At 37.4% G+C, this 20,494-nt stretch overlaps 1 protein-coding gene across 1 annotated transcript; it reads right to left on the minus strand.

The window, feature by feature from the left end:
• Positions 1–6,597: 6,597 nt before the first annotated feature.
• Positions 6,598–15,631, minus strand: LOC149075513 (stress-associated endoplasmic reticulum protein 2). Its single transcript, XM_089242881.1, has 3 exons — positions 15,448–15,631; positions 8,554–8,626; positions 6,598–6,803 (listed from the first exon to the last, which is right to left on the minus strand). Exons 1-3 carry the CDS (start codon positions 15,529–15,531, stop codon positions 6,766–6,768), a joined length of 195 nt encoding a protein of 64 aa, XP_089099007.1. The 5' UTR covers positions 15,532–15,631; the 3' UTR covers positions 6,598–6,765.
• Between the last annotated feature and the right edge of the window lie 4,863 nt (positions 15,632–20,494).

Here is a 20,494-nt window from a genome sequence, read left to right on the forward strand (position 1 = left end):
GTTTTCCCGTATCTGTCGTATTAACAAGGGAAAGTGACGTCTCTCATCATATTTCACATGGTTAGTAAGAGTAAGGCCGGATTGCACTATAAAAGTTTGATAAAAAATCTTTTACAAAGCTTGAAAAAAAACAGCAGATAAGCCTGTTGGTCACATTCATGTAACGGATATGATATGCTTATAGGTTGAATTTTTCAAGTTCCATTTTTTCTAAAACTTTTATTCGCAGTGTAATGCCGCTCTAAAGATAGTGAAAGCAACAAATAAAATATAAAAAAATCAGTGAAATCTGACACCATGGACACCAGATGACATGCCGCTGGGGGGGGGGGGGTAGTTGGGAATCAAAGCGATAGGGGAATTGCTTCAGACCTGAATGGCGCATGAAGTTTAACATTGGCGAGTGCATGGTTGCTCATTTTGGTTTGAACAACCCGTTTCTCTTATGAATTGAATCGTGTCACTGTTCCGGGTGATCGATTTGGGAATTCCCTCATTGACGAATGGCTTAAGTTTTCTGAACATTATTCAGTGGTGGTAAAAAAAAGTGAATATAATGCTTGATTTTATTTTTCAAAAAAGTGCCTTCGTGTTCTCCTAAAGTCATTCCTCCGAATTTCAGAGGCTTAGTTTGTCCTGGACTGGAGTATGCTGTAAGTTTTGGAAACCATAGCTACAGAGGGACATAGACTTGGTTGAAAGGGTGCAGAGAAGAGCTGTGCATGTCCTCATTGGCTCACAGGCCTTGGGTTATGCAGAGAGACTTCATTTTTTGAATGTTTACATAGGATGAACACAGGTGTCGGGGAGGTATGATCGAAGTGTTGAAAATTTTCAATCGGATGGATAGGGTGGACCATGAATTATTAATACACTGTCAATCGACAAGGGGGACAATTCTACGTTATCGTGTGTCGCAGGGAATGTTTCTCTAATAGGGTTGTGAATAAATGGAATAGTTTACCCCTGGAGGTAGTAAATTGTAACACAATTGACACGTTTAAAATGAAATACGATAAACATGGGATAAATTGAGAAGCCATCCATACGTAGAATAAGATACAACCATAAGTATTCTTTATGCGTATTGTGTAATATTTTATGTGTATACAGTAGACTCTCTGTAACTCAAAAGTATCAACAAACATGTCAACTTAAGCGGATGTCGAGTTAGCTGTGTTTTACTCTAAATTTTTGTCTGATCGCTTTTGTGTACGTAATTAAACACATTCGAACAATTCCATTATATAAAATACTAATTCTCATTAATTTTGATTCGGGGTTGTTTCATAATAGAATCGAAACCTGTCTCGTTACAATTAAACGCATCTGAATTTTTATACTCTTCTATCATTGGTTTGAGAGTATCATTCTTAAAATGTGCAACAGTTTCTTGAAATGTAGATATGCTTTCTCCACAAACTTTCCTAAAAACAATCCCATGGTGTTCTTTGAATCGGGTCAACCATCCACTGCTTACAAGTAAAATCACTTTGATTGAGACTTTTTGCAAAATTTATTTTGCTTTCTCTTGAATTATTGGTCCTGATAATGGGATTGAGTGAGATCGAACGGATTTGAATCACAAAAGAGTTGCTTCTTCGACATCGCTGAAGTGTGGTTTCTTATGCATTTTCTGCTTGGTTCATTAAGATTTAAATGCTGACAAAATTTTTTCCTTATTTTTACCAAATGTTGAAATAGTGTTCCGTGCAACTTAATATTCTTTGGCGAGTTTACTCGTTTTCCCTAATTCTAGGTTTTTTTTTAACTTTTGATTTTAAAATAAAAGTATGTAGTTTGCATGGAACCATTGCACTCATGGTCGTTGATACCCACGAAAACCAAATGATATATTCAGCATCTAACCAAAGGCTTTTTAGCTTTTTCTTTTACTCCTATTCCAAGAACACAACATTCTAGAACTGAGTTCTGCCAAAAACATTCTCTGCAACAGACAGTATCAAAACTCCCAATAGATGAGATTGTTATCCCTATTGGATGTTGACAATATCCACACTTTTTTTGACCATGAAATGAATGAAAGACCTTTCCTATAAATGCCACTAAAATGATAAACCAGTCAAGAGGTTTCAAACATTCATTCTTCACAAGCATGGCCCTCTCCCCCAATGCATAAAAGGGGGCCCATCATAGAGATCAAAGAAACAAAAGACTCTCTGTTGAAATACCCACAAACAATGTCGAAAAATTCTTATAACTGGTAACACACAGGCAATTGCAAAAACCAGTCGTGGTAAAGGGACAAAAATCAGTGGGCTTATGCGGAGTTAAGCCAAACATGTGTCGACTTAGAGTTCCCCTACATTAAAATTAGTATTGTGCGAGCCAAGGAAATAATAGATGTCTAGTTATCCACGTGTTGAGTTATTAAGATTCCACTGTATATTGTTTGTAATTGCATTTTTAATTGGGTTGCTGTATTTTTAAAATATATGACATCCATATTTGTTATGGGCATCTTTTTCTCAGCCTCCTCATTGGGCATTTTGCCTGTTGTGGCGGCGTATTTACATTGACTGTTTTGATACGTAGAATGGTTTGGTCTTAGATATCATTGGTATAATAAATGGGATTTTTAGTAGATTTTTTTTAAGTAGGATATTTAGATCTTAATATTGTCTAAGTTTTTGACCCCGAAGCATAATATGCTAAAATCTGTGACGTACATCTCCAAAAAAAAAACCCTCGTATATCTAATCAAACTTCCCCGTAGGACAAGGGTGGCCCCACAAGGTGATTCTGTTTTCTCACCATTATTTTAGCTGTTGGTTTCAACAGCAGACTTCCTGATTAACAGATTATTTACATTCCTTATTTCTAGTTACGAAAACAATTTACTGTTCTAATCATACTGCCTTTTGGAACACAAAAATTGCTTGAACAAGTCGCTCAATGCATATTTGGTATTCTGCTCACTAAGGCAGAACTTTTTCAAAGTGGATACCAACTCATAATGGTGCCCCGAAACTGCAAGTGGCTAAGCTATGCAGATCCTAATAATTCCAAAGAGCAAAAATGCGCTATATATGATGGTTGGGTTCATATTGTAGTCCACCTTTGACCGAGAGTGTACTACACTCGAACGTGATGATTATTTTGTGTCAGAAATGGAGAAGTGACATAGCCTGATGGTGGGATTCAACATTGAACCGACATTTTTTCCAATCCAGACCGACATTTTTTCCAATTCAAACAGCCAATATTCTTTTTTAGAAGATAACTCACTTAATAAACATGCATGCATCACACATCTTGTTCTGTGTAATCATATGGACGCACAGGAGCATCAGGTAATACTGTGTATCTTTTCAAATCTACGGGTAGTCCATCTTATCTTGGTACCAACGGGTGATCAATAGTATCTACATGATTGGTTTTTAGCATGCTTTCATCCCCAATAATAAAACTCCTCTCGGAGTCAACCAGTGTGTGAATCAATTCCTTGAGCATGTTGAGTTATTCCCATCTATTCGAACCGTGCAGCCCCACAGGTTACAAAATCAAAGGTGAGGGGGAAAAAATCTGTAAAATTCAAACTGGATGGAATAATTTGAAATTTTGATGCATTGCATCTAGCTTGAGAAACAACCAGATAACGGTGAATGTATCTATATTGATTTATGAAGTGGTGCCCAGGGTGAAATTTTAACGACTAAATTACCTGCATTTCACCATATTTCCTACAGCGAAGACAAATCTGGGAGCCCCAAAGCAGAATATGCCAAAATCTGAAAGAATTTTAAGAGAAAATGTAGAAAACACTATTTTATATATAGATATGAATTTTTTCTGCAAAACATTTCTAGTACAGCCGAGGATTCGTTGCAGAACAATGCAAAACATTCTGCTCTAGGGCTGGGGTTTTCATGGGTCATTTTACTGTTGCTGCTCATATACCAGTGTTAACGCTATTCGCAACGTATGAGTTTGAGTGCCATCTATCTTTCACAAAAGACAACAGATAAAAAATTGGAATTTTTTTGTCATTTTGGGAGGAGCATTTTTCCATCTATTCCCCTAGCCTAGGGGTTAATACACGTAGACATACAATATAGCTCTTCGTTGAAATAATAAAAAGAAGCTTTAAAAAAGCTTAACTCGTTAAGCGCTTCATTGGCTAACTCTTAAATGCCCTTAACTCATTAAGACGTCCTTACCCGCAGTGAGGGAAAGTGAATCATCTCCTTTTTAATTGTGCTCAGGTGACGATTAAGAGACGATGTGTATACATAGGGTTACCAGCCATCCTCCTTTTTGATGTCATTTCAAGCGTCGTCCTACATTTCGGAAAAAAATTGCCTTTTTTTCAGGTTTCTAAAATTATTTTTCATTTTTCTCCACCTTGAAATATAAACTTCGTTTATATGAGGAGTGGTTTTTTTTTTCTCACATGTATTCACCAATAGCCGTCAAAATTTCCAGAATTTTTGTTTTTGCCTTTTGGTTTGACTTTTAGAAATGGGAGAAATTATTGTTGTGGCTGGTTTTATTGGTCGGAATAGTGACACCATCTATTGGGATAAGTGGCATCCTCCTTTCTCAGTCTTCGGATCTGGTAACCTTACGTATACACAAAGCCTCAGACAGACTAGTGCTCATTAGGCTTTGGTATATGTACTTTCAAACTGAACACAACTTTGGGCTATCGCCATGGGTAATTTGCTACCAAATGAGTTTTCTGCCAGAAGTGTGCATCTAGTGTTTGAGAATTTTTAGTGCTGCCATCTATTTTTCAAACTATGAGTGAAGTGTTGATTGAATATTTATCCGAGGATGATGTCACTCTCCGCTATCTATACAAAGATTTTTAACAGCTGGTTGATGCAAAGATATATTTAGGAAAGAAAAAATTCTGCGCTGTGTGCTGGGAATAGTAGAATTCTCTTTCCTAAATATATCTTTGCATGGATAGCGGAGAGTGCCATCATCCACAGATAAGCTCTGACCTGAATTAGGTCCAACTGTCCATGTACAATCCTGTTCAGTGCACACAAGCTCCAAGGAAAGATTGAGATATTTGTTGCTTTTGTGGTCTGGGGCGCTCTCCCCAGACCACAGAGAGAGGATGTGGGTTCGTTTTCCCGTATATTTCACTCAGTTATAAAAATTGATGGCAGCACTACACATACCAAGCACGGCACTGGAACTTCCCGTTGGCACACACAATCCAACATGTACCAATTCGTTGGAAGTTATGCAGAGGAATATGGATGAGGTGCATGTGTGGTTTGGTAGTAGACTCCCGCTAATCAGGCACATATTAGACCAGGGTGTGCAGAATTACTAAAAAAACACCGGAAGTTATATTTAAATGGGCCTTTTCAGTTCAACTTCTGTACACAGGACATGCAATGAGGGAACAAATAAATCCCACCAGATTAGCTCAAGGATGGAATATTGAGTATCTAATTGCATAACACAAATTCAGATAACTGTCGTCATTTTAAAAAAAACAGGACGAGATGAATCGAACCTGTGTTCCACGGAACCCCTTGTACCAAGAACTGCGAATTTTCATCAGGATTGCAATAATATGCGCTAGAAAAATACTTGCTTGTGCTCTGTAGAAGTCTGGCTCTTGCATGGATATAAGTTTTGGAAACTTTTACTTCAGGCACACAAAGTTTGATCAGACTTAACTAATGGACCGTTTGGAAAGTTCTCATCCACGACAATGGTATTATCATCGCACACAAATTTTGCTGTCCTTCTCCCAGTCTAGTCGCTAAAACAATGCATGTATATTAAGAGAGAAACATGTTTCAAGTTATTTATCGTGGTGAATGTGTGTAAAGTGTTTGGGACCCTAAAATATACTACTACGTTTTAAAAGTTAGGAATTTATTTTATTATTAAATAATGAATACAGACGAAACCATTTCCTTTGAAGCAACTACCCTGTGCACACTATACATTTTTGCCAATGTTCATACAAAGATGTAAATGCAGACCGCAAAGCCTGTTTTCGTCACTGCACTTTGGAACCTGAGAATTGTTGCCCCCCCCCCCCAAACAAATTCTTTGTTCGAGGAAAAAGCCATATAGGACAAGATCAAACGGAATAAGTTGGTTTTAAAAGTATTAGAATTTGACAAAGTAAATTGACACTAAGGGAACCAGTGAACCGGCACTTTGTTGTGATGGAACATCCACAATTTATCCTTCCAAAGATATGGTCACGGGTTCCTCATGGTGTCAGATTTACCTCTCGAAACATCACATTCCAATACTTTCACAACCAGCTTATTTCCCTGATCTTGCCCCATGTGACTCTTTTCCCTCCTCCGATAAAATTTGGTTAAGGAGTGACGATTGAGGTTCCGAAGAAGTGCAGCAACAAAGGCAGTGGAGGAAATTGCAAAAGGAGGATTACAATCCGCATTTACACGTTCACAATTGCATGGGGTGGTTACTTCAAAGGAAACAAAATAAACAGGTTCTATCTGTATTCATTCTTCCATAATGAAATAAGTCTTGGAACTTTTTATAAACGTAATAGTACTCTGTTTCACATGAGCTACACGTTATTGACTAAATATACACATAAAATGGACTTCTTAGACGCTTGTCCAATTATAGACAGAAGAAAAAAATTTTATTAACAAAAATGTAAAATTCTTATATCTGATATAACTCAGAATAAACTTTCGAAATGCTGGGAATTTCCATTCATAGCTGTCACAAAATGGTCCATTCTTTTTACTTGGAATCAGACACTCGCTCAATCATTGCGAATTCATCTTAACCGAATCGAATGCTCTGGATTATCTGGAATACAGCTGCAAGTAGAAAAATATACCGCTATGTATTTAAAAAATTACAACGATACAGTAACTCATCTGTATATTGTGCATGTTGGGAGACAACATCTAGATTGTAATCCTAAATTTTCAACATCAGTTCTAATACAAAAAAAGAAAAAAAATTACCTGAATGCACGTTATAACGAGGAGCTACTGTTTTGCAGAAAGAGGAAACACATTCAAACCCATGACAAGCAAATGAGAAATAATAGTGATAGAATTTCAGAGAAATTTTTCGATGTAATTCATTTTGGCAAAAATGTGTTGATTTGAGTAAAAAAAATTTAAAACAGATCTCAATTTGGCTAACACTTTATAAATCAGGTGATAAATTAGCCAATATAAGGGACAAAGCTAATACATAAGTTATACGTAATAACAAGGTTACAATGTTACACTGCATGAAGAGAAAAAACGCTGATCGTGAATGAAGGCGGAACTTGGCTTCTAATGGGATAGAATATTTAAGAAGTTACAACCTGCTGCTGGCGGAGGAATGTACTTTTTCTCGGAGTTTGGCACGTAACTAACCGTTAGAAAAATGCATGTGACAAAATTTAAAACCTTATAACTCACTTCATATTCGTCCGATCCAAAAATGGAAAAAACTTTTCTATATTAGTTTTTCACAAGGAATCATATGTGCAATTATTGGGCAGTTGATAGTTACCACCCTGTATATATACACTCCAAGGAGGGGATATTTTATCTGCTTTCACAGTTTAGAGGAAGTGCACTCGTCCGGCATACAAGAAACTGGGGATTCAATTCCCCCATGAGGGCAGAGATAAATTTTCCTTTCCTAAATATCAATATCTCATATATATTTTATTATCAGATTAATTCACTCCAAAAATTTTGTAACATCATGAAAATCTAGAAGCAAACTCTTGCATAAAATATTGTTGGTACAGTAGATTCTATTAGACCAACAAAATCAATTATGCATCAGCCACATGGGACTAAGCATAAAAAAGAATTGAAAGAGGCCTCTTTAAGACTAAGACTTGATGACAGCAAGGGACCAGGTCAGAGTGACCTAGAGCGTGTGGAAACATGTGAATGACCAGAAGAGTCACATAGACAGCCAGGGACAAAAAAAAGTGCTTGAGAGCAAAAGACTAGGTCAGTTAGCAATCAAAAGAGTGACCTAGACCATGTGGGCAATTATATAAATGCCCAAAAGAGTGACCTGGAGAATGAAGAACCAAGTCTGAAAAGTGACCAACAGATTGACCTAGAAAGCGTGTGAGCACTGGAGTGGCCTCGAGAGTGGGACCAGGTCACTGAGCAACCAGGAAAGTGTGCAAGCACATGAGTGACCAAAAATGAGACAGAGGAGGAGAGGGCTATTCACATGCTAAGCACACTATAGCCTAAAGTGGAAAATTTGAAGAGAGTGGTTAAGAAAATTAGATTAGTATGGAAGAAGGAACAGCAAAATTTGTAAAGCCCACAGGCAGCAAAAATAATAAATCCACATCAGAGCCCTACAGTAGTTATTCTATGCAGAATGGAACAGTTGTGTTTCTGGTGCAGCAATCTGATGGAACTGCCAATTTCAAGTTCAGAATATTTTTTGTGTGATTATGTGTTTTTTTTTCCACTTACAGTCGAGCACTCACATTAACAACAATTGAGCAAAACCTTTCATTCCCAACTTAGGTTACTCGTAAAAAACAGACCAGTAGATACCACTGTATTATTAAAATAAAGAAATAATTACCTGATCCACAAACAACAAAGACGAAAAGTGCCAAAAGCCAAGGTCCAACAGCATACTTCTCGTCCTGGGGTTTCTACAAAGATAAAATGAAAAACAATACAGTAACCAGTATTTATACAAATATGACAAACACGCAACTTCAAATATGATTTCAAAATGAAGGTTAATCAGCTGCTGTAATACATTTTGTTTTATACAAGATATACGGAAGACTGGATGTTGTGAAGATATTTATTATTTGAGATGTTAATTTTTTAATGAAGGAAAAAACTCATCTCTGCCTCTACTGGGAGGCATGAAAACATTCATGTCATATTTTGTTTTATGAATGTACAGGTAGGTATTTGTAACTCTAAACATGGGCGGAGATACCGAGGGTCATACGCCCTTCCCAACAAAGATTTATGCAGGTAACTTAATATAAAAGAGAAAAATATGTAGACGACATTATCTTGTCTCCCTCTCCCAGACTTTGAACTCTATCTCCACCTTTGACTTTAAACCAGTGTTTCCTCAAAGTGTGCATCGCGATGAGCTGGAGATATTCATTTTGTGGGCCTACATATGCTTTGAAGTGGTTCTTTTATAAGCGAAAATATCTACTAAACTATTCTGGGAAGCCACAGATGACAAAAGCCTGAAAACCACTGCTTTAAGCCTATTTTATATTTTCATCCATCGTGGATGCCTTATCAATGACCAGAAATCTTTTTCAAGACTATATACACATACACTGGACATTCTAAAATGTACAGACAGTTTTTAAAAAGCAATGTCAGAAAAAGGCTGCACGTTGAAGTGATGCTAGTAGCTTGTTTGTGGGACACAGACTTATGAAATTTATTTTGAAAGCCATATTATCTCGGTACAAAATCATACTAACAGATGGTAATGCAACACTAGAGGTTGTCTATGGGCAATTAATGAAAAGTCGCATTGCAAAAATCTAAAAATGTTTACTGCCAGTTGCAATCATATCGTTCAACAAAAGAAACCAATATATTCAGTAAAGTGATTAGTTGAACATTGAAGCAACATATAAATAACGTAAATAACAGCAACATAAAAAAAAGAATTAATCGGGAAGAAAAACTATCAAGAGTATACAACCAGAACGACAGATAAATACCAACATATTTTTGAATAGCATATTAACTATAATATTTAGCTACATCAGGGGTAGCAGACAGAGTGATGGCTCCCCCAATCAAAATTTTGCTTACATTGCCACCTATTCTTCTAAGTGATCTTTGATCGCCAAAAAAATATTGAATACTTCATTTTCTGCATTCGTCAACTAAAATAATGAATAGCTACCTACATAAGAAAAATAAAATACTGCATTTACAATTTTCTCTTACAATTTTACTGTGACTGGGTTCACACTATTCATTTGAGAGAGAAAAGCCGAAAGATCTCTGTTTTCCAAAATTTCTTTCAAGTTCTTCCCTAGAGCACATGCTATCTATAGGTGCCTTGGCTTGAGTTTGAGCTCCTAGAAATACTGCCTTATCTGTAGGCGCAGTGGCATGCACTATGACATGATGCCTAAAGTTATTCTGCTGTTTCATGACAAGAAAATACAAAGCCCCCATACTGCTACTCTAACGAAATGGCCACATTACCATGAGCAGTCTCCCCTCAATCTATCTATTTGAGGCCCCGGGCCAAGCCCAAGTTATGGGTCTGTGTGTCATAACAATCCTTTTCCAGGCACATAACCGAGAGTCTATAAAGGTGGCTGTCTTCTTGCCTTTGAAAAGATTCCTCTTCGGCAAGAGTTTTCAAACAGAGAAGGAATTATAATTAAAGGGTCAGGAACATTTTTTCAAACAAGTTATTTTCAATAATGTTTTTCAGATTTGATTCCTAGCACAAATTTGTTAAAGTGCACATAGAACCGGATTTTAGACATTTTGGGGTCTAAACTGCATTTCACCCTTTTAATGAAATTTTTAAGGTAGGCATTATAGTGTGGCAAGTGACTTCATTTCTAGTGCTTTGACAAGGGGACACCAGTATCATTTAGTAAGGGACAACTCCAGGTTTTGTCGCAGGGAATTTTTTCTCTAACAGGGCTGTGGATAAACAAAATTGCTTACCCTTCGCTGTCTTGAATTTATATCACAAGTGAAATGTTTAAAAAAATATATATTATAATCGAGAAGCCATTATTTTTATGGACAGCAGGTTTTGTCCAACCCGAAAAAAACTAAACAACCCACCAAAAACTGCACCAACTCTCAAACGGTAAGCTTATTAATGGCTCATAGTTATGTATTACTTTTTTCGTGATAATTGCTCTTTTCTTTTGGTTGCTGTGTATCAGATTACATCCATATTAATGGGAAGGTTTTGTTTTCTTCAGTCACCTCATTAGGCAGTTTGCCTGTTGTGACCATTGTACTTTAATTTGCAGTCCCATTGAGTAGAACAGACTATGTCATAATTAATTTGGTAACAAGTCACAAAACATGGTTGTAGGAAATACCATTAAAGTGTTCAGTGGAAGCAGTGAAGCTGAACTAATTCGAACTAATCCACAGGAAGTGATTTCAAACTACTTCCTACGCTGGCCTATATGTGCCACAATATTTTCCTTTAAATTAATGGAATTAGAACAATGGTTTTTTGATCACAAGGTGTGCAAAAGCAATCTTTGTGGGGCACAATCAAAAACAATTCACTTTGACAGTTCTTGATTCTATGTACACTGACCAACGACTACTTCACAGCACATGCATTGGTATAAATACACTGGAATGTGTTCCAGATGCATGTGTAACCCTAACGTATTTATGTTGTCAGAGCTGTGCTTGTTTCGTGTTTTACGTCCCGCCACCTGTCTTCTATATGCAGGGCTTGACAAATCGAAAATTTTAGGTGCCAGACAAGAATGATTTTAATACCAAGAAAAACAGTCTCAAATAATGGTTTTAGACATTTCTAGGACGTTACATTGTTTTCCTATGGTAAAAGACACGATGTCACGAAATTAAAATATTTTTTTAACATTCATATAGACTCCCAATTTGTTAATCACATACAGAAAAATTTTGGTGCCAATCGATTTCCTAGTTACCTGGGATTTGTTAAGCCCTACTATATTTTGAAGTAAAGATGGTAAATGCTTGGATTTTTATAATATGTTATATAAATGTCATGCTAAAGGTCTGCCTGTTCTCTGCACAGACTTTTTTTTCAAATGGGAGCTGGCCAATATTTGTGCCTCAAAGTTGGGAAAGCCTCGGAAAACTAACTTCAGCTGACCACCACTGTGCCATCCAATAGGGTTTGAACCTGGATCATCACAATTAGAGTTCAACTTGATGCTCACACAAGTGTTTTTTTGTGGTAACGGATAAAAAAAAATAAATCTCACTTCTTCCCACCATTTTTCGCTTAAATGGTTTACATGTGCTTTTTGCAAGTCCCTGCACCAATCACCTGTCATGGCTTCTCAATTTATTTTCACTTGTTGACCCTTAAAATATTCCAGGGGGGATCCAAGAAACCCTTTGCATTCTTTATACACCTGGCTCCAGAGAGTAGCAAATTTCAGTTCATTATGACTATTTCATAATGTTTCAGCCTGTCAAAAGTCAACATACAATGACTATTCAAACTTTTTAATGGGGAGATTGGCTCACATTCATGTTTCAAAGTTCAGAACAGCAGAAAACCAATTTCAGCCAACCACTAGGCCTATGGCGCTCAAAACTGGGTCCTTGCTATGCAAGTCCATTATTATAACAAATTTGCATAGAGATGTAAAAATCTCTAGAATAATCTTTTGAAGAATATTCTCATCAAGGAGAATATTCTCTGGTAGGACTACTTTCATAAATTACTGGGTAATATTTTTATAGAAAATAATAAGAATTATTCTGAAGTTATTAATAATAGTCCTTCTAGAGAATATTCTCAAATATTCTCCTCAATGAGAATATTCTTCAGTTACTGAAATCTTATCAAGAAATTATCAAGAATATATGTAATAACATGTATTATAATAAATATTCTCAATAAATAACTTGAGAATAATTACTATTTTTTATTATAGTAATTTATAATAGTAGTCCTTCAAGAGAATATTCTCAAGAATATTTTTTGTCTCCCATCTCTCTTCCCGCCAAGAAGATGGAAATATTGAAGTTTGTAGCCCACAATATTAAAGTTTAAAAGCAAGAAAATGAAACCAACATGGCTGAATTGCAAAGAAATGCGAGTGATACAGAATATAAGTGTATGTACATTGAAGAAAACAGTTCTGTATCTTAGAATGAAGGTGATTATATAAGAATAGCTTCTTTTATCAATCAACTTTGGTTTAATTTCTTTGTGAACTTATTCCTGAAAATTTATTTAATTTCAAAATATTTTTTTAAGGTTTTAATCTAAATGTTTCTAAAATCTTTATTAACCAAACTTTCAAAACCTCTCATCATGACCTGGAGAATATTCTCAAACTAAAAGTTGTCGCTGGGAGTGATTATACCAAAATTGTTTTGTTGTAAATGTTTCAGGCAATGAAAACTGATTTATATTTCACAATATAAACAAAATTAGTAAAAAATTTAAAAGAAAAATTAATATTCTCGATTATTCTCCAATTTTTACATCCAGGAGAATATTCTCACCTCACATCTCTAAATTTGCATAACAAACCAACACTGAATTTTATAGAAATTCTGTGGTGATGATCACTGGTGCACATGTAAATACAGTTGGACCAGGGCCGTCTTAAAAGTACCATGGGCCCCTGGACAAAGTGAATTTTCTGAGGCTTACATGGCAAATTCTCGAAAATTTCAGCCAGAGCTCATTTTTGTAAAGCCAGTGCAGACCCATGCATTAAGATGAAACTGAGTCTGACTTTGATATAACAAAGTCTGATGTAACAAAGTGGCGCTCATCTCATTCCCGATCTCAACTTCCCTTGATTCAATGGATAAAAATGTTGGATTTAACCAATTCCCTAAATTAGGGTTTGATTGTACATTGCTCTTATAACTAATGTTTATCTAGAATAGGTTTTTATTTCCACTGGTCTATTCCTGAAATTCGTCTTATCCAAAATATTAACGGTTATTAAAAATGAGTTTCATGGGAAATGACACACGAGGAAATAAAAACCAGAACACCAGGTAGGCTAGAATGTACTAGTAGATTTCGTAAACACATGTTGATGGGGGATCCAAGATTGATCTTCCAATAAAATTAATCAATTGTTAAATAATGATTACAAAAAATAATAAAGATTTATATTTGAAACTCTTCCCCATATATATGTCATAATTTCAGAACTGATGAGAAATTAAATCAAATGACTCAAAGGCACAGAATGTTTTGATACCAGGGCAGCAAATAGACACTGTCAATTACACAGGCACATATTTTGTCACCCCCTCCCCCATAAGAAAGAACAGTTAAAGGATGAATTTGGCACCCTCTATAGTTCAGCACCTAAGGCATTACGCCCCTGGTTGATACATTAAACGTATTTGACATCGTGGCCCCCACATCCTACTACATGGCTCCCTAGGATGGGAGTTTCTCCAAGGCACCTCCATAGTTATTTTACTGTGGTGGGAAAAAATGATAAGAATCGTCCCAGAGCCCTTTGAGGGGGGGGGGACAGTTTAATATTCTTGCATACTGTTAGAAATTTCAAAATTACAGGGAGGGAGTGTGGAATAACACTAGTTGACACACATGTACATTTACTGCTCCCACAGCATGTATTTCTCGAAAATATAATTATTTACACTGGTCTTTCTACCCCTCCCAGAAATTAATTTCACCTGAAATATTAGCTATCATTAAAAGCGAATTTCATGAAAAATTACACGAGGAAATAAAAACAAGAACATTAGTAAGTACTAGTAGATTTTGCAAATACATCATGTCAACGTTGGATCTAAGATTGCATCTCCCAATATAAAACAAATTAATGAATCAATTATTCAATAATGGATGTATATAATAATAATAATTAATGTTCAATAGTATGTCACAATAATTACGGAATCTCTAGAGTATATTGCAGCTGTTTCTCAAATGGCTTGAAGGCGCAGAATGTTGATACCAGGGCAGCAACTATATACTTTGCCAGCCGGAACAGGAACACATTTTGGCACTCCCGATGTAAGTAACAACCGGGCGAATTTGGCACCCTCTATAATCCTAGCACCTGGGGCACCAGACCCACTTGCTCTGTAAAAGTTGTGGCCCAGGTTGAACGCCATTTGATACCATGGCCTCCAGTGCAGTCTTAAGGCAAGGGCCCACCCGGGAGCCTCAAGCGAAGAGGGGCCTCACAAAAATGAGATCTGGTTGAAATTTTCGAGAATTTGTTTGGTACGGCCTCAGAGAAATCAATTGACCCATGATACTCTTAAATACTAGATACTCAGCCTTGCATGGCCCCCACATTCTGCTTACAGGGCTCCTTAGGATGGGATCTTATCCGGGGCACCTCCTTAGTTTCACAATGGGGGGGGGGGAACTAAAATCGCAAGAATTGTCCCGCGGGGGGGGGGGGGCGTGTTTAACATCATTCTCGCATCAAGTCACAGGGAGGGAGGGAGCGCGGATCTAGTTGACACGCATGTAAATATATTGCTCCCATAACATATGCTCGTCGAAAATACGCGTTATTTCCACTGTTCCGCGCGAGAAATCAATTCTACCCGAAATATTAGCTGTCATTAGAAGCGAATTCGACGGGAAACGCCACGAGGAAATAAAAAACCAGAACGCCACGTAGGCTAGTGGTAAACAAACCACGTCGACGGCTGCGGGTCCGAGATCAAGCTACCGATAAAGTTATCAAATCAATTATTGAATAATGATTATTATTAATAATAATAATAATAATAATGATTATTTTACCGTCGTCTTCGGGACGTTGCCCCTCATCATGACGTTCTTGCTGGCCTTCTCGTTGGCAAGTCGCATTCGCTGGCTGTTGACCATTTTTTACGCTTCCCCTCTCGCGACAGTACAGGGAAAAAAAAAATAGAAAGGATTTGTGAAGGAGGAGAGAAGACGAAGCCGACCGCTCTGCGCGACGATTGAGACGTGAAAGAAATATTTTTGCGCTCTTTGCTCCAACAGCTGCTCGTCTGCTGATACAACACAACACACACAGATGGTTTTTTTCCCCCACTTTATTACGTCCGTAGGTGGCCACGTAAAATATCAGAATTATGAATTACACGGGCTTTGCCTTTGGAACGACTAGCCGTACGTGTCGTGCTTCTCGCGTCACTCCCGTTTTTCCACATTTTTATTGGCTATCTCGCTCGACTTACTGAGGCTGACCATATTTGCTCGAATGAAATCATTGAGCTATAAGTAAAGTTAAGTTTACTTATAGCTACACTTAACTTAATAAGTAGTTAGCTTATACTTACTTGTAGCTACGCTTTACTTATATAAGTAGTTTACTTATAGCTCAGTGAATGAAATACGGGAAATTGGAATTCCAAATACGGGACTTTGCTGATTATTGCCAAAAAATGTCGCCAAAACTGAACAAAGTTGCCAAATATTGCTGAAATAACATGAGAAACAATATGCCGGGGAAATGAAGCAATGCTGTGAATTGCGTGGATTACAATGAATTCCACGAGATAAAACGTTCACCAAGACAAATGTGGGAGATTAATATTCTTATTTGTAGTTGTAATTATCAGAATGTAATTTATGAGTTAAAAAATAATTTCAATCTTTGACGTCAATAAAGAAAAAAAATTACGGGAAAAACCGGGACACTTTTGCCAAAAAAGTCGGGACGGTAAGAAAAATAGAAAATACCGGGACTGTACCAGGAAATCGGGACGTATGGTCATTCTGCTACTGTTTTGTAAACTGTTTTGTAAAAAATTTCCCCATCTCTTTCGCTTATTTTCAACGATGTAAACTTAAGTTTTTACTCTTTTCCGATATCAAAGATTAGAATTATCTTCCCAGCAAATAAATTATATTAAGATAATAACAGCTGTAAAAAAAATATATTCATCTCACATCATGGCACCCACAAGGGCAGGGCTGGCAGAGCTCCAGTCCTGGGGCCCGGGATGATTACCATTATTTTTATTTGTTTTATCATGCTATAAATTCTCACTATAAAAAGGATCGTGAAAAATCTGTCTAGGGACCCACCAAAGATCCCAGCCTAATGGCCCTGCTCCAAGATGTGGGGGGGAGGGCCATGTCTCACATATTTATGGCCCCCGCAATGGTGGGCTGGCAGGGCTCTAGCCTTGGGGGGCCCCCGGCGATGTGAGCCGATCTCCCCGTTAAAATGTCTCGTCGCAGAGAGCAACAAGCCTACAACGGTATACTATGTAATCATTAAACTTCATGGATAGTTAGAAAAATTGATGGCACTACATATGACACACATTACACGGAAGCACAGTTCACGTCAGGTTCACTACACATACACACACATTCCAACACGCACCAATTCATTAGAAATTCCGCAGTGGAATATGGGCGAGGTGCATGTGTGGTACAGCAGCAGCAGCAGTCGATTCTTAGTTTTTGCTTTTTCATGCCATAAACTCACTGCATTGGGAGCCCACCAAAGATCTCAGCCTAGGGGGCCCTGCTCCAGGATGTGGGGGCCATATGTACGTATTTGCCATGCTTTAAACGTTTTATTTTGTAGAATTCATTTTAATCCACTGGAATTTGCAGTTTTGCTTCATTTCCCACCATTGGTAATTTTTCATTGATTTATGCAATAGTTGGCAACTTTGCTTTCCTCTGGCGTCCTTTTTAGCAATAATTGGCGATATCCCGTATTTTTCTCGATGAAATATGGGCAGCATAGTTTTGACGAAAATATTTCGTTTTGTCTCGATAACAAAATCACGAGATTGCAGGGTCGTAGGCAGATATTTTTTTTTCGGAGGTGGCAGCAGGAAGGGATTTCCTCAAGGACAAGCGCCCCATTAGCCCGGAACCCCCCATTACTTTTTAGGCCACAAAATGCAAACAACAACAACAAAAATACCAACCAAACATCTTTGACCCTTGTCACAACACAAGGGCCTCCTAAGAAAAGAAATAGCTGTTTCTCTGTGGTTTATTGGTTAGTGCGATTGCCACTCGGGCAATTTACCACTTTTTCCTTTCTTTTTTTTCAAACTTTTCTCTACAAACTTCAAACCACTAATATCCCAGAAAGTTTCTTCCTTTGATGAATGTTTGATATGTATAGTCATAGTTTTTCAATTTTATTTTTACTTTTACGTTTTGAATTACTGTAGATTAACACCATGGTTTTCTGAGATGTGTTTCAATTTTAATGTAGGCGGTTATTCCCCACTAACTAATTGGTAATTTCTCCATGGTGGTAACTTTTGGCAGATGGAATTTCGTCACACACATCTCGATTATGATTATCTTTCAAGAAACAATATCAAATCATTAGCAGGAGAAAATAATTGTCGGTTTTCTGTTTTCTAACTACGAAACGTAGATGTGAGCTGATCTGCTTTTTCTCCTTCGAGGACGGTTGTCCAATATTTTAATTTTCATTAATTACACAATTTCAAACATAGTTATACTGTAATTATCCATAAGTGATGATAATGGAATCCGCGAAATCAAAGAAATTAAAATTCACGATACTGAAATGAACTGATAATTTGTTATAAAAAAAGATTCGATTCGCGTTACGTAATATATCATCGAGATTTCAGATTACCGAAAATACAAATCGATTATTAGATTTCATTATCACCATTTTCCATTCCCTCGCCCTTGGATGCGTATTTTTCTGTGTTGATATTATTACTATAATCTGTTCGAGAAATTCCATCTGAAATATAACTGCGCAGTAAAGATATACAAAAGGAACAGGTGCTGAATTTCTGACACGCGGAAAGAAATGAGCTAAACATACATGTACACACACATTCGAGTAACGAAAAGAAAAATAATATCCACGATTTCGCGAAAACGAAACCACACGCCGTTATTTGTAATAAATAAAGTATTATTGCTTTTTAATTTTCCGTTCACACATGCCAACCAATTTGGTAATTTACCTGGGATTCATACAATTAAAAGATCAGGTTAAATTCCTTCAGCGAAATCATTTCAAGGATGTTTCGTTTTAGGGTGGATTCGCATCTACTGACACTCACCCCGTCATCCAGACACGGCTAACATTCTTTAACATAAAACCAATGAACGTGTAGAGCAGTGATTCCCAACGTGGGCGATGGAATGATCCAGGGAGTGGTAGAAGCTACGGGTATAATATAGGATCCTATGGGTTAAATTGCGTTGGGGGACGATGGGATTAAAAATTTCCGAAGAAGGGAGGCGATGAGGCAAAAAACGTTGGGAAACTATGGTGTAGAGCAGCGGTTCTCAACCTTTTCTGACTCTTGTAGCCCCTTTTCGGTGTATAAGTTCTATGGCGGAGCCCTGTTTAAGTAGAGGAGCCCTTTTTAGTGTATTATTTATGTGGCGGTACCCTTTGGGGCCTCTTTTTTTGATTATTTATCAAATTTGCTGATTTATTTTATTACCCTCGAGTTGCCGCGGAGCCCCCTGAGAAGTGCACACGGAGCACCGGTTGAGAACCTGTGGTGTAGAGCATGGTTTCCCAACCTTGTTTGTCCCAATGCTCCTTTCTTCAGAAATTTTTTTCTCCCATCGCCCACAACGCAATCTAACCCATAGAATCATATGCTATACCCGTAGCTTCTATCACCCCCCAGGGGGCGTTAACGCCCACGTTGGGAAGCCTTAATATTATTATATGTATTATTATTATACTTTACACGTGACGCTCTGGTCACGTGAAAGAATCTCGATACATTCTGTACTGAAACACGAGATGATCACGTGACCGGATTCCCCTTCGGAGGGTCCGAAGGGCCATGTGTGTGAGAACATCAGATCAGCTCCAGCTCTCACACGAGACACATCTACGTCGTCTTTTTCTCTCTTAATCTAATGTAAATATGTATCTGTAAATATCTTCTTCATAACCTCATAATTAAATATCAAATATCTCAAACTATTTATCATCAATACGGAGTCATATGCGCTACCGTCACCCTTAGCAAACGTATTCATGTCTATCGTATCGTGGTTAAGCAGACAGAGGCATTTTGATGTTAAAGAATGGTTGCTGTGTCTGACACGACACTATGAGTGTCTGTAGATGTGAATCCACCCTGAATACTAGTATCTTACACATAGGCGTAAATTTATTAGAAATACAGTCAACGTCGCTTATTAGAATCACGGATAATGTTGTCACTCGAGTATTGTTATCACTTTTGCAAAGAACGGAACATACAATTTTCATAAAATGGGGAAAAAAATTCGAACGGGACTTCGGATAATGTTTTTTTTTACGGCATTCTGAATCTATAGTTAAGGTTTAACCAAACTTGTCTTTTCCTCTGGAAATTATCGTTATCATGCTGCAAGTTTATGCAACATGAAGCTCAGTACTTTCCAATCACCGCTGTGCGGCGACAGTTTGTGAACACGACGCACACTTTGAGACCATCCCCCCGACCACCTCAAAACGGGCTTTAATTCACCCTTCAAGGCACGAATTTAGCTGCCTTTCACAGTTTAGAATGTTAGTTATGTATCACCGTGGCGCAGTTCCAAAGTACCTAAGTGTTTTGTGACACATTCCCACATCACTTAGACTCTCGGCATACTTACAGATCACCGTGCAACATTCCCAGATCACTTGAGTGACCTTCGGGATGTTTACAGATCACTTGAGCAACCTGCAGCACAATTGAATATCACTCAGGTGGCTTGCGACACATTTACAGATCACATAAGTAATCGGCGAGGCTATTTCAGATCAGTTATGTTGCTATTTCGATTAAGATAAGTGGCCCGTGATCCCTTGGGTTAAAAATACCAAGAAAACAAGTCATTG

This window comes from Pholcus phalangioides, unplaced genomic scaffold, assembly GCF_987345545.1.
Source record: "Pholcus phalangioides strain wild (caught in Gottingen) unplaced genomic scaffold, Ppha-v1.0 ptg000015l_1, whole genome shotgun sequence".
NCBI classification, from domain to species: Eukaryota; Metazoa; Arthropoda; class Arachnida; order Araneae; family Pholcidae; genus Pholcus; species Pholcus phalangioides.

Bases quoted from the DNA above. Each gene is read 5' to 3' on its own strand.
- LOC149075513 (XM_089242881.1), bottom strand. From the start codon at position 15,531: ATGGTCAACAGCCAGCGAATGCGACTTGCCAACGAGAAGGCCAGCAAG. The intron at 8,627-15,447 runs GTAAAATAATCA...TTATCTTTGTAG, and splicing joins GCAACGTCCCGAAGACGACG to AAACCCCAGGACGAGAAGTA. The intron at 6,804-8,553 runs GTAATTATTTCT...TTCTACTTGCAG, and splicing joins CTTTGTTGTTTGTGGATCAG to CTGTATTCCAGATAATCCAG.